The following is a 14,649-nucleotide window of genomic DNA, read 5'->3' as shown; positions in this document are numbered from 1 at the left end:
GGGAAAACAGGCATTCATGAAGCTCAGACTGAGCCCTGTCTCCAACTTTACTGCAGGCTGGGATGTTGCTACCAACCTTCCTCCCAAGGACTTTCCTGCCACCAGGGAAAATGAGGAACAATATGGCACAGGGAAAACAAGAGAAGATTATGAGTACAAAAGAGATTACAATGACTTATAAGGAAGTAGAATCAGTAAAAACAGAGAGAACAAGAATTTTTAAAAAGCATGATAAAAAAAAAAAGCCTTGGAAAGAGTTGGGAAGATACTGAAAACATCAAACTGGAAAAAGCAGTTACAATGAAGAACCAGTTGAAAATAAGTAATATAAAGATATAACTGCTAAAATAAAAAAGCCAGTAGTAAACTTGATAGTAAATATTAAACCTAGAACTTTGAATTAAAAAACTGTCCCAAAAGATACGAGGAAATTAAATGAAAATGAAAGATTCTGAGAAAAATAAAAAGAAATGGAGCAATATGGGGGACGATACATAATAGGAGTCCAATAAGAGAATAAAGAAGGACAGAATGAAGTAGAACATTTTCTAGAAGAAAGACACGTCCTTCTATTAAAAGTGCCAAAAAAAAAAAAAAAAAAAAGAAAAAAAGAAAAGAAAAAGGGCAGCCTGGGTGGCTCAGCAGTTTAGCGTTGCCTTCAGCCCAGGATGAGATCCTGGAGACCCGGGATCGAGTCCCACATCGGGCTCCCTGCATGGAGCCTGCTTCTCCCTCTGCCTGTGTCTCTGCCTCTCTCTCTCTCTCTCTCTCTCTCTCTCTCTCTCTGTGTCTCTCATGAAAAGATAAATAAAATCTTTTTTTTAAAATTTTTTTTTTAAATTTTATTTATTTATTTATTTATTTATTTTTTTTTTTAAATTTTTATTTATTTATGATAGTCACAGAGAGAGAGAGAGAGGCAGAGACATAGGCAGAGGGAGAAGCAGGCTCCATGCACCGGGAGCCCGACGTGGGATTCGATCTCGGGTCTCCAGGATCGCGCCCTGGGCCAAAGGCAGGCGCCAAACCGCTGCGCCACCCAGGGATCCCTTAAATTTTATTTATGATAGTCACAGAGAGATAGAGAGGCAGAGACACAGGCAGAGGGAGAAGCAGGTTCCATGCACCGGGAGCCCGACGTGGGATTCGATCCCGGGTCTCCAGGATCACGCCCTGGGCCAAAGGCAGGCGCCAAACCGCTGCGCCACCCAGGGATCCCAGATAAATAAAATCTTTAGAAAAAAAAAGAAATATAAGAAAAAGGTACTTATCTCCAGACACATTCTGGTTAAATTAAGATTAAGAAAAATTTCTAAAGGTTTCTAAAGAGAAAAAGTAGATTACTTACAAAAGAAGTAAGATCTGACACTAGACGCATACACAAAATTACCTTAAAGTCTTCAGTTCTCATCTCCTCACGGAGGGGGGCAGGGGAAGGAATACATACTAATCCAGAGACATTAAGCAAATACATGGTTATCAAAACCTTAGAAACAACCAGACATAGAATATAGATTGTGAAGCTTGCAAATCAGCAGAAGAAAATGTGATTTAGACAGTGGAAGGCAGGGGGAGAAGAAACAAAAGGCATAATAAATGAAAAACTCAAAATAAGATGAAAGAAATGAGGCCAACATAGTAATAATTATAATGAACATGTAAATGTGTTAAATTCACTGACTGAAAGGGATTCTCAGCTCAGATTAAAAAAAAGAAAAAAGATCCAGCAGTATATGATGTCTAAGAGACATACCTTATAATGACACCTAGTGAGTAATTAAGTGTTCTACTACGTTCTAAGCTTTTGTTTAATTCATTCAATTCTTGGGCAGCTCTGGTGGCTCAGCGGTGTAGCGCTGCCTTCAGCCCAGGGCGTGATCCTGGAGACCCGGGATCGAGTCCCACGTCAGGCTCCCTGCATGGAGCCTGTTTCTCCTTCTGCCTGGGTCTCTGCATCTCTCTCTCTCAGTATCTCTAATAAGTAAATAAAATCTTAATTCATTCAATCCTCAGAATAGCCCTAAAAGAGACAGGTTACTGTTACTGTCATTTTATAAATGAAGACACTGAGGCACAGAAAGATTACATAATTTAGGGCAAAAAGCAAGTAAGCGGTGAACCCAGGATTCGACCCTGAGTGGTGTGGACTGAGAGACAATATTCCTAACCACTATATTCTACAGAAGGACTGAACATAAGGGTTTAGGGAAATGAAAAAGAGAAGACACGTATGAAACCAAGGAAAGCCAGGTTAGCATTATTAACATGAGACAAAACAGAATTCAGATCATGGAAAAGGCCGTGATGGTCAAAGAGAATATTTAGAATTTGTCGCCATCCAATGAGGCCATATAAAAGAAGATTTGATAGATTTCTAAGAGTAACGTAATTTTTAATAATAGCCACCAATGCACTGAACGTACATATTAACCCATTTCTTCCTCATAACTCTGTAAAAGCGATTAATTTTGACTTTCTTTCAAGAACAAAGAAACAGCTAAAGCTGGAGAAGTTAGAGAACATACTGCTGTGCTAACGGGAGGTAGGGCCTGGACTTAGATTCTGGAGAGAGAAGGGGCAGATTGTTTAGTAGGAGGCACCAGGAGAATCTGCTACGTAGAAATAACACCTGAGCCCTTCTTCCTAAGATGTACAAGAACAATCGTCGCACGGATTAAAGACCTATAAGGAAAACAGAAAGTTGTGAGGTTAACAGAAGAAATGTATGAGAACATCTTTATGAGTGGGAAGTCCTTACTATTCAAAAAGCATAAAACATACAAAGGAGCATTGATGGAACTGGACTGTGTTAAGGTCAGTGGTGGATCGTAGCTCCCCCTACTATCATCTACGTTTTGTCCAGAGCTGCTTTCATGCCACAACGGCAGGGCTGAGTAGCTATGACAGAGACTGGACAGCCCAGAAAGCCCAAAGTATTTACTATCTGGCCCTTGGCGGAAAACGTTTGCCCACCTTTGCTCTACGAAATACTCACTTCCTCTTGGAAAATGCTATCCGGAACCACCTCCTCTTTCTCGCCTTAACATAAAGCTTGTTTTATGTCCACTGCTTGTCTCTGTGTCTGCTCCCTTGGTAATATGCCAAGGGGATGGCTAGATGGGTTTATGAGAAAGAAGGTAATCACTAGCAACCTCATGGGTTCAAGGAGACCCAACTACACCAAAGTAATTCTGTTTTCCTTTCCCCCCAAAATCAGGTCCGTAGACAGACAGATGGAAGAAATGTTGTAGGTTACATATATCATGTTCTTAACAAGCCGGAGAACGAAGACCTTTATCCTATCGCCGGAGAACCGTGTGTAATGTGTCAGGTGGATTTGTTTTTGACTGAAGAATGCATTAGAAGTGCTGACTTACTGATTTATGTAAAGCTTCAGGGAGTCCTTGGTGGGAAGCTGCAGAATCTGTATTTAAAACTGCTGAACAGAAGAGAATCATCAAGCATTTGAGTGCAGTGACGGAGGATACGTACACTTATTCCAAGTTGGCAAGATACAAGACAGAAAAAGAACTGAAATGAATAAGACATCACTTAGGAGGCACGATCATGGAAATCAAGATGCCAGATACTCTTGGGAGGATAATGACGCTACAGGAAACACGAGGGGGCTTCTGAGGTGCTCATTATGCTACGGTACTTGGTACAGGGGTGTATTTGCTTTATGAAAATTCACTAAGTTGCATGCTTACACATTATGTACTTTCCAATAGAGGCCAAAACTGTGTTTTATTAGAATCATACGATCTGCAATTCTAACTGGTGTGTGTGTGTGTGTGCTGGGCGATGGCGGTTTTCTCTAAACCGATCACATCTAAAACTACGTAATGTTGAATTACAGTGGAATTCTCAAGTGTTGAGATTTATCAATCTAAATTTAACTGTCAAACATGGACTTCCCTGGTGGGGACGTGCACATCATAGGTGGCCAAAAGGCCGTAACACGGCCTTGCTGCTACTCTTAACATTATTCAGTAGAGACAGAGAAGCAAATGAGACAGGCTGGGCTGAACCAGCTTATTATATTATGTCAAAGCAAAATATGGCTGTGTTATGAAGTTATAAAATTTATTCAGGATGTCCTCTTTTAGCCATACATGTATGAAAGAAATATTCTCTCAACATTTCCAACATTTATTCATGTTTTCTTGGACGCAAATATGGGGTTGACATTCATTAACAGTTTGTAAGTCTTCTCAAAGCCAAACATCTGCTTGGCATCCAACGGTGCTCGCGAATTTTTTTCCTTAAAGGAATGTCTGTTGAGCATTTATTAGCTTCATTTGGGCTTTATGACTACCCTTTAAGTAAAACATTTATTTAGAGAAATCCTTAAAGTTTAAGACAATCCTGAAAGATTTGAGAAGTAGATCTGTCTTGACCCTCTACTTAACGTACTCATGCTATGACAGCAAGTATTCGAAGCGTCCCCTTAGACCTCCCCTTCTAGGAGGACCCGCTGATCAGACTAAGGTGAAAGGTTTTGCCTGGAATGCCACTCCCGAGAGACGACACTCACTGAAGTCAAGTGTTTTTTTTTTGCGCTATGGGGAAAATGGCCTAAAAGGGGGTTAAACTTTGATTAGAGATGTTGCAAGTAGGGAAAAATGCTTACTTCAATTTAACTTCTGCTTTTCAGAAGACATGAGTACATAAATTATGTAGGAGAACGGTGATTGCTAGACAGTCTAAAAGCTGGAGGCTCTAGGCCAATTTTCAACCAACTGTCACAGAACATAAGTTTCAAAATATGTTTAAACTAAACTGACAACTACAGAAAAAAATGTAAAATTCTTTGAAAGGCTGGGTTATGTGAACTGATGAGGATCTCAGAAACCACATGCTATTTAACACACAGCAATACTTCACTGCAACATTCCCACCCTCTTCTGGAGGGAATATTAAAAGAGGTAGAAAAGATGCTTCCCCAAATTAAGCTGATCCGAGCAGTAGACAGACGCTTCCCAGCAGAAGGTGGCCAAGAGGAGTAGGGTCCAGAAGTGAAAGGGCTAGCGGGGTGCCTCTGTCCCGGCAGCTTTCAAGCTGGAAGGAAATTACCAAGGAAGGGTGCATGTGTGCATGCGTCTCCCACCTTTCCATGACAGAGAAGCTCTACTCTTAGCTGCTTAGACTTCCAGGCTCTGTGAAGGATTTGAATTGCCGCTATATGCCAAGCTCTTCATTTTATAGGCCACAAAACCAAAGCCAGAGAAATTCCATTAGGTATCCAGAGTGCCAGCGAGGTAAAATTAGAACAAGAATTTCATGAATCCTCAGATAAAATGCCACTTTGCAGAACAGTTCTTGATTTTTAGCTGTGTACAAAAATCTCCACAAGTCCGGGAGCAAGCTTTTCCCTTTTCTACCTACCTGTCCAGGAGTTTTAGGGGTCTGTGAAGCCCCTAACATGGTGCATTCAATTTTACCCATTTGTGTGCAGTGTTTTTGTTTTTGTTTTTGCAGGGGGGATTGGGGGGAATGATCCACAGCTTTTATGTTCTTCAAAAGTATCTGATCTCACCAGGTGATAAGATTTGGTTGTACTCGAGCAAGGGAAAAGAAGAGAAGAAGGACGACACGGAGATTACATTTATAACCAGGAAAACTTATTCGAAATTCCTGTGACATTAGATGCGTATTTCCTCCGAGATCGCTCAGGCTGTACAGGTAGATGTGCAAGGAAGTAAAAACAAAAGCTCCCTGGTAGCTATCAAAACACGGTCCTTGCTGGGCTGATCAAGACAGATTTCATTTTACTTCTTGTGTTTTACATACTTAGAAAAAATTACTTGAGGTATAACATGAAATCTCCCCTTTGTAAACCAAAACCAGGACTCCAAAGCCCCAAATAGTTTTGGAACGAGGGGATTATTTCTGTCTCTCAATAGTCCCTTCAAAAAGTGGTGGTAAGAGATATAATGACAACGGACTGAGAACAACTGTTTCTTTCAATTCTGCTGTAGGCTCTGTAGGGAAAAACGCTCATCTTCATAACCGTGTCAGTTAGACAAACACTGAAAACTGCCTTCTGCCCTTTATGCTGATAATGTCAGGGAGGAAAGTGGCTAATGTCATCCTGAAGATGGAACTAATATCGAGAGCCTCATTATCCATTATGGGAAGGCTTTCCCCTCCACTGCCACTCTAGTTGTGGCACAGAGAAGCCTGCAGCGGAGAGCAGACTCTGAATTATCTTCACGTGAGGACAAAAGGAAAAAAAAAATTGCAAAGTAGCGTGAGGGGAAAACCCATAAAGCCAGAATGGACACAAACAAAGTGTATGGAACAGCACCTTATTTTGAAATAATATTCAGTATTTATCTGGAGTGTCTGTTTTAGTGGAGTAAAATAGAAAATTTCCTGGGGCTCGGGGATTGTAATCCTCTGGAAGCCTGGAGTGACACTTGCATTTAATGGTAAAGAAAGATATACAGAATTGCCCACCTATTCCTCACAAGTGACAGAGCATTATCATGGAAATTATACTTCAAGGTCAGTAAGCTAAATGACAAGAAAATGGTCTGGGCCAGTAGTTGAAATGCCAAGAGGCACCAGGCCAAGAAGGTGCACAGCCGTAACTCCAGCAGGGGCACTGATGTAATTATGGGCTTAGATGAATTCTCAACACCAGACCGGAAGCTGAGCCACGGTCCTTATGGGAAAAGAGAGAGTATGAAGGCAATTAGAAGAAAAAAAGCTGAGGAAAGATATTTTACTTAAAAAAAAAAAACCCAAAAACAACAAACCCTGAAAACTCTAAATAAAACCCAGTGTCTGCATAGGGACCTTCAGGTCCTCCAACATGCATAAAACAGGACGGAGGGAGGAAGGGGCCACACACATCTTTATAAGCTCAGTTTCCGAGCTGCTCTGCACATGCACGGCCGAGTGTGAGTCCCTCCCCGGGGCCTGGGCCTGGTGGGGCCCTGAGCTCCACGTGACTCGTGAGCATCCAGAACAAGGATCTCGGGAGGGAATTTCACAAGCGCACAACATATTTTTTCTCCCTCGACTCCGGTTTTTACTTCTTCTCTCCCTCTGCTATTGTTTAATTTTGTGGTTCCACTTTTTGAAGAATGGTGGGAGGTACTGTGTTAAGCAATGCTCTAAGAATGAGGCTCAGCTGCAGTGACTGCATTATGAAAATTGGCCTCCCACATCTTTCAAAGCAACTGTGATTCTACTTAAAAGGCGGCGGTGGGGGGGACGCGAAGGAGAGCAGGCAGGAAGTCTCGCTCAGCCTTGCACGCCCAGCGCACAGTAGGCCTGGCACAGGTGCGGACTCGGAGCCCGCTCACTGCATCTGGGCAGCTTTGTATTCTCTTTGGTTTTCAACCAGGAGCCAACAGTCCTAGCACTTGATGTGCTTTTGGGCAATCTTTTGTCGATTCTCGTGATCCCATTAGTAAAAGCGATTAAACAACCAGAGCTGGCACACAAGCACGCTGATGGCAGAGTGTCAGAGTTGAACATTACTAAGACGTGGTCAAGAGATTATCAGCAAGGAATCGAGAAAAGTCCCTGGAAAAGCAAATTTTACAAAATGCAAATGAGATCTCTGAGATAAATTAATTTCTAATTCCTCATCATTCAGCAGAGAGCCTGATTATTACTGATGTTAAATACGTGTGTATGTTAGGCTCTCCAAGGGCGCTACGGGAACGTTTATTAATACACGCTACAGTGAAGAAAAATAAATGGCTAAAATAATATGGTTCCTGGAATAAGCAACTTTTAATTCTCTGAGTAGGATATAATTTTATAGGTCAAGATGATGCTTTATAAAAGGTACTTATTAAATTTTATTTCACAAACTTAGGAAATATCTACAAGGCATGACTTATAAATTATATACAGGATATTCAAGTGAATAACCCTAGACAAAGAGGGTTTAAAAAAATAACATTCTTTTATTAGTAAATATGTTTTTAAAGATAATAATAAGATCTTAACAATAATGTTAAAAGAAAAAATTCTGGGAAATTCTTCAGAAGCCTTGCTAAGATTTCATCTCCCTGGGGGAGAAAGCAAACTGGAGACACTGCACCCTAGACCTGGGGTGACCAGCTGGGTCTAAGAGTCTCAGTGCATTGATGGCAAAGAGGGAAACCCTTAGGTCTTTTCTCTTTCTTTCTTTCTTTCTTTCTTTCTTTCTTTCTTTCTTTTCTTTCTTTCTTTCCTTTCTTTCTTTCTTTCTTTCTTTCTTTCTTTCTTTCTTTCTTTCTTTTTCTCTCTCTCTCCCTTTCTTTTCTCTCCCCCTTTCTTTCTCTCTTTCTTTCTTTCACCCTTAGGTTTCATAGTGAAGACAGCGGGCAGAGTCATGAACACACTTGAAATTTCAGGACGACACAGTGTGAACAATTTAGACCAAGATACGGGGAAGACACTTTGACGGGAAGTTCTGGAAGGACGAGAGCTAAATAGCTTACAAAAATGTAGTTCTGTGGCTTAAGCCCTGATAACGCAAAACCGATTCTCATTTAGGAAATGGACCATATTATAAAAATCACAGGAAAGAGGAACGTCCAGTCAAGAACTCGTCTTCGGGAAAATGACTCGGCACCTCCAAAGTTAAGTCCCCGTGCCAGTCCCCAAAGTTAAGTCCTCCGAGCAGGATCAAAGATTGATGTGGAGAAAACAGAACCGTTATGGAACTAAGTCTCGATGGAAATGTGGGTAAATGACCGATGTGGAACACAGGAGATTATGAACAAGGATGACTAAGAGATCATCAGTAGGACTCACCTAAAAACAACAACAAAAAAAATCCCCAAAACTCTGCAGCTAAACTCTATTCTGGGCTGTGAACCTTGAGTGTCGAGTGAGCGAAATCACAAATAACCTGACATGTCCAAATTCTGGATAGAATCGCTTGGAGGAAGTTTAAAAATCAAGAGAAGAGGGTCCAGGTGCTGTTCGCTGCAACCTGACAATATTAGGGAGAACTTACCTGCAGCAAATAACAGCTTTGCATGACAAAGCCAAGTCCAGGAAATACTGTCTGACTCCGAAAGTTAAGGCGTACTTGAGGGTTTTCCCATCGATTATAAGAGCAAAGTCATTCTCTTTTCGCAGAGCATCGCCGAGGATGGTGCAGTGGCGACCAAGTGTCTCCCTTGTTGCCTGCAAAACCACACAAAAGTACCCGCAACGTTTACACCCGTTTGTTCTACTGAGATGCCTTAAGGACGCTGGGCAGCTACAGCTAGTTCATCTTAGTGCTTTCAACTGTTTTAAATTGCTTTCACAGAACTCTGCTCGTTTTATTCTCGCAAAAGCCCCTCAAAGGAGATTGGACAAATGTTATCAGAAAAAGCAAATTACTCTATTAAAGTCACAGATCTGTGCCCACCAGGGCGGGCATCACAAACCACGGATGCCTCCGCAGAGGCTTTGCTCGTTATTCCAGCCACACGCTCACAACCCTGCCGAGATATTTTCGGTAAATTATCTTATTACGAGACAATCACACGGTCCTAATTTATGAACGAGTCAGAACTGCTTAGCCAGGAACCCACGGTCGGAAAAGTCGAGGAATATAATATAGATAACTTACGGGTATTTTTTTGGAATCCCTCAAATGCTATGGAAGCTTAATTCCCAGGAACCAAGAGGGGGGAACACAGTAGCTGCAATCTCTGGCCACGCCAACAGTTGGTCTCTGTGACTTTGGTCATGATTTCACGACGCTGTATGTTCGTTGGGGCTGCGGACATGTGGCGTGGTGGTCTTGATGGAGCGAGCAGAAGAACCCCTTCCATCAAGGGGTTCACCTACTGTCCACACGTAGGAACGTTCAGCCTCAAGGAAAGCTCTGCTCACCTCACCGACAGAGGCGCCGTGTTTACCTCCCCCTATCAAGGGCCGCTTCCCCGCTCCTCGGGGGCACAAAGCTTCAGGATACTTAGGTTTGCTCCCCAAATCCCACAGACTCTGCCTGTAACCCGGTGGGGCCAGCTTCCCCCCTCACTAAAGCCTGGGTGCCGCGGAGCAGCCCAGCCCTGGCTGTGCCCGGAGAACACAGGGGCGAGTCCCCTCCGGCCGGGGTTTGGTTCGGAAGCCCACGGCGGGGCAGGTGCGGGGCCGTGTACCCGGGCACCCGCGTGCACCCACGGAAGACGCTGCCGTCGCGATTTTGGCCATGTCCGCGGGAGAGCGCATAGTTGCCGCCACCTGACAACGTGGCCCAGTGGCTTCGGTCACGTTCACGAAGAGGGAGGCGCGGCGAGCGGTCGAAATCTTCGCTGGCGATTTGGGAAGGTGCTTCTGCGTTGGACTCCAACGCCGTGGGCGCTGAGCCCTGGAAGGTCGGAGTCCGTGGAGCAGCAGGCCCGGCCCCACGCACCTGGCCCTGCACCTGGCCCCCGGCTCACCTGCCAGCCCTCGCAGCTCAGTCCACGCGGCTCGCAAGGCCCCGGGGCCACCAAGGTCCACCCACGGGGCACATGGGGCACCCACTGCTTACTGACATGCACGGCACCCACGGATGCCCGGGAAGAGCCGGCTCGAGGAGGGCACCCACGAACTCTGATTTCATCCCGCCCGCGGCTCTCCAGCTCCCTGTTAGCATTCCTTTTTTTTTTCTTAAATATTTTACTTATTTATTCCTGAGAGATACAGAGAGGGAGGCAGAGACACAGGCAGAGGGAGAAGCGGGCTCCATGCAGGGACCTGGGGTCACACCCTGGGCCCAAGCAGGTGCTCACCTGCTGAGCCACCCAGAGGCCCCCCTGTTAGCATTTCTGACTGGAGAGTGAGTGTGAGAGACAGACAGACACACACACACGCAGAGGGAGTCCTGCGTGTTCTGCTTGCTCCGTCTTGAGAGGAATCCATCACCTCGACAGCCTTTCAAACCCAGGCACTGCTCCCTGCAGTGCCCCTGCAGGAGCCACGCCTTTGCCACGAGAGTCCTGAGCTGAAACCCCACATGCAAGCCGGGGCGGCCCTCACGAGAGCTCCCCACCCTGCGAGGTCAGTGGCAGGGCACACGGCCCAGGGCCCCCCAGCTGGTAACCCCATTCTCCCCTCTGCGAGGGGTCTGTCCTCCGACCTTGCAACGGCTGCCGACTCTCTCACTTGCAGCATCAGCACCCCCGGGTTCCCTTGGTGGCCCTCACAGGTCTGCAGCAAATCAGAAGGTGTCAGGACTCGTAACAGAGGTGGCACTTCAGACGCGGGAGTCACACGCCTCCCCCCGTGACTCCTCCCGTCGGCCCACCTAGACAGCCAGGTGATGGCCACTAAGGTGCAAACATTTCCTTATTTTAGTCCAGAGCCCTCTTTTGTAAGTGGCTCCATGGTTGGCTGTGTGTTGCCAGCTACAAGTTATGTTTTCCTCTTATTTAGACTGCCGGGAGTATTTTAGATTATTTTATTTATGAAAGTTTATTGCTTCTCCCCTAAGCCTAGGAGCCATACTTTATGGCCACATTGCACTGAAGCTTATCTCCTGTAGCCAGAAATAAATTTATCACTATATTAGCTGTTGCTTTGTTTTCTTTTGAGCTACTGGAGGGGGAAATGTTTAAACATTTAAACTTAGTGACATGTGAAAGTGAAAATATATAAATGAGAAGCTAAATCAGAAGAAGGATAAAAGAGCACAGAGTAGAACAAAATGAAAGCTCTGTAATCTCCTTATTCTACTCGGTCTTACTTGTGGGCTGAAGGAAAAGGGGCATGTGTTGCTATACTCGGAGACAGTGGGAGGTAAAGGCAAGCTGGGGACACAGCGTAGGCCCAGGGCCCTCTCCCGGGCAGCCATCCAGGTAAGGGAGGGACGGAGGATGTGGCCGTGCCCTGGAACCTGGCCCCATGGGTCCCTCCAGTCGCTCCGCTCAGCTCCTGCCGCCCCTACCCCGCGCCCCGCCGGGTGCTCATCAGGGGCTCTGGGGCGCTGGCCGGCCTGCCTGCTTCCCGCCTTGCTGCTCACCCTTCGGGCCACAGCCGACGCTCCCCTTGGTCCTCAGTCTCGACAACACACGTCAGCACGAGGTCAGGCTCTTGCAGCCCTTTCTTTTTTTTTTTTTTTTTTTTTAAGGATTATTTTATTTTATTTTTTTTAAAGTTTTTTAATTTTATTTTATTTTTTATTTATGATAGTCACACACACAGAGAGAGAGAGAGAGAGAGAGAGAGAGGCAGAGACACAGGCAGAGGGAGAAGCAGGCTCCATGCACTGGGAGCCCGACGTGGGACTCGATCCCGGGTCTCCAGGATCGCGCCCTGGGCCAAAGGCAGGCGCTAAACCGCTGGGCCACCCAGGGATCCCCTCTTGCAGCCCTTTCTGTCGCACGGGTGCTCACTGCCCAGTGGGCGCCAGAGGCCCACCGGCTACTCCAGACCTTTCCTTCTCTCCGAGATCCCACGTTTGGCCCTCGTCACTTCGGCACACGTACACCTGCTTCACCGAGAACACCGATGCCAGGGAGGATTCCCTCAACCTCAAAACTTCCCTTCGCCTCTTTCTCCCCCAATTCTTGAGGCAGGGGAAGAAATGAATTTCTTTCCCCTCGGTTTCCCTCCCTTTTCTCTTGCATTTTCACTCTCCCCGTTGTCAAGATCCGCCCTCCCCTTAAGACCAGACCCCGAAAACAGTGGACAAGTGGACAGACACGGCTCTATTTCTCCTGAGTGCTCCAGGTACGGGAGGACTACCATCTTTTGGATTTCCCACATCCTTGTTCACACTTCTGCAATGGAGCAGGCTGTATAGTCGTTTATTTGTTTATATCTCTTTTTCTCTTTGGGACTGAGGCCTCTGATGAAGAAATAAAAGCTTTGTAATAAAACACCAAGCAAATTATTAATGGTTACAGGATACCTTGTGGGAGGTTACAATGGTTCTTGTGTGACTATTCTGAGGATTGTTTTGCTGACTATAAAACTCCAAGAATATCTTGGATATTTTTTTTTAAAGATTTTATTTTTAGGGATGCCTGGCTAGCTCAGCAGTTGAGCGTCTGCCTTCAGCTCAGGACGTGATCCCAGAGTTCCAGAATCGAGTCCCACATCGGGCTCCCCGCAGGGAGCCTGCTTCTCCCTCTGCCTGGGTCTCTGCCTTCTCTCTGTCTGTGTCTCTCATGAATAAATAAATAAAAATGTTTTTAAAAAAAGATTTTATTTTTTAGTAATCTCCATAATCAGCGTGGGGCTCAAAGATCAAGAGTTGCATCTCTACTGATGGTGCCAGCCAGGTACCCCTTTGATATTCTTAATTAGAACAACAACAAAAAAAGTTAATGTGCTTATCTTATTTTTTTTTAAGATTTATTTGAGAGAGACAAGGAGAGTGTGTGCTTGAGTGGGGAGAGGGGCAGATGTAGAGAATCTCAAGCAGACGCCCTGCTGAGCGTGGAGCCTGATGTGGGGCTTGATCCCACGACCCTAAGATCATGACTTGAGCTGAAATCAAAAGTTGGATGCTCAACCGACTGAGCCACCCAGGTGCCCCCAACGTGCTTATCTTATTATAGAGGAAATGGAGAACAAGCTGTTAGTGATGATCTAACATCTCCTTCTGTCTCATAGAATATAAATCGTCTAGTAAAAATAATAAACATCTAGAATATTTAGTGATCAAACCAGGTTTTAGAACAGTGGGCCAAGTAAGCAGTATTTATTTGTTTTATAAGAAATATGCTTGGAAAAGAAAAAGATGCTTGGCAGATAATGAGGCCAGGAGAATTCCTCATAAAGATGACTCTGACCAGAAGCCCCTAGTGGAGTTCTATTTCAATCTTTAGGGGATAGCCTGGTGAAACAGATAACGTGTTCATAGAATACCCTGCAATGAAATAAAATACAACAACAGTCCTTAAGAAATCAGAGACCTGATTTACGGCAATCTTTTTCATTGCTTTTACATGACTTTTACCAGGGAAACCCTTGATAAAAACCACACAGGGCACCCTAGACAGGGAAATCTGACACAGTTGTATAGTGAGATAAAGTGAAAGCCCTGATTTGTTTGGAAAGCGTCATAGCATGCAACATGTCACTTTCACTTTGGCAAAAACTCTGCCTGACGTAGTTGGAAGAACCCAGAGGCCAGATGTGCAAAGAACACGTTAGACCACCAGAGAACTATGTTTTTGATGGCCCAAAATGTAATGCTGCAGAAAGCACCTACATAAAAGATGGCCCTTTCCAGTTTCTAGCCTTGGGTTACCCCCCACCCACTGATACTTCTCAGAGATTTATTGTATGGACAGTCTCCCTTGAGAACACATCCAAGGAACACCCTCCTAGAGAGATATCCCTAAGGAAAGCAGAATAAAAGCCGTTAGCCTTTGACTAGAAGACTAGTTAGCCAAGCCTAACGAGCAGAGACGAGGGAGAGATCACAGCTAAGCAGTCCAGCAGGCACCACCGCATGGTCGTGGCTTCCACGCCTTGCCCAGGGCTGCAGTTACGGTGATGGGACCACTTTTCTCTGTCCCAGAGGGTAGCGTCCGCAAGGCTCAGCCCAAACGGCAAACGTTAAAGGAAAGAAGTGTACTTATTTATTCCAAAGTATTTGCTGGTGTTTGGGTGTGACAACAAACAAGCACTTGGCATTTGTATTTCTTCCCGGGAATCTGTTAAAATATGTGCAGGTCAAATGATAAACTTCTGTTTTAAGGAGAA

The 14,649-nt window shown here is 44.9% G+C and overlaps 1 protein-coding gene across 6 annotated transcripts in view; it reads right to left on the bottom strand.

Annotated features, from left to right (window-relative positions):
- ATP8A1 (ATPase phospholipid transporting 8A1) overlaps positions 1-14,649 on the bottom strand; it is a 223,950-nt gene that overhangs the window by 62,874 nt on the left and 146,427 nt on the right. For all 6 annotated transcript variants that reach the window (XM_072749097.1, XM_072749099.1, XM_072749096.1 and 3 more), the window contains one exon: positions 8,969-9,141. In XM_072749097.1, coding sequence (XP_072605198.1) covers positions 8,969-9,141 — 173 coding nt within the window. The remainder of the gene's footprint in view (positions 1-8,968; positions 9,142-14,649) is intronic.

Source organism: Vulpes vulpes, chromosome 2, assembly GCF_048418805.1.
Source record: "Vulpes vulpes isolate BD-2025 chromosome 2, VulVul3, whole genome shotgun sequence".
In the NCBI taxonomy this organism is placed as follows: Eukaryota; Metazoa; Chordata; class Mammalia; order Carnivora; family Canidae; genus Vulpes; species Vulpes vulpes.
The sequence above is the reverse complement of the archived record's forward strand: the minus strand, read 5'-3'. Positions and strand labels throughout refer to the sequence as shown.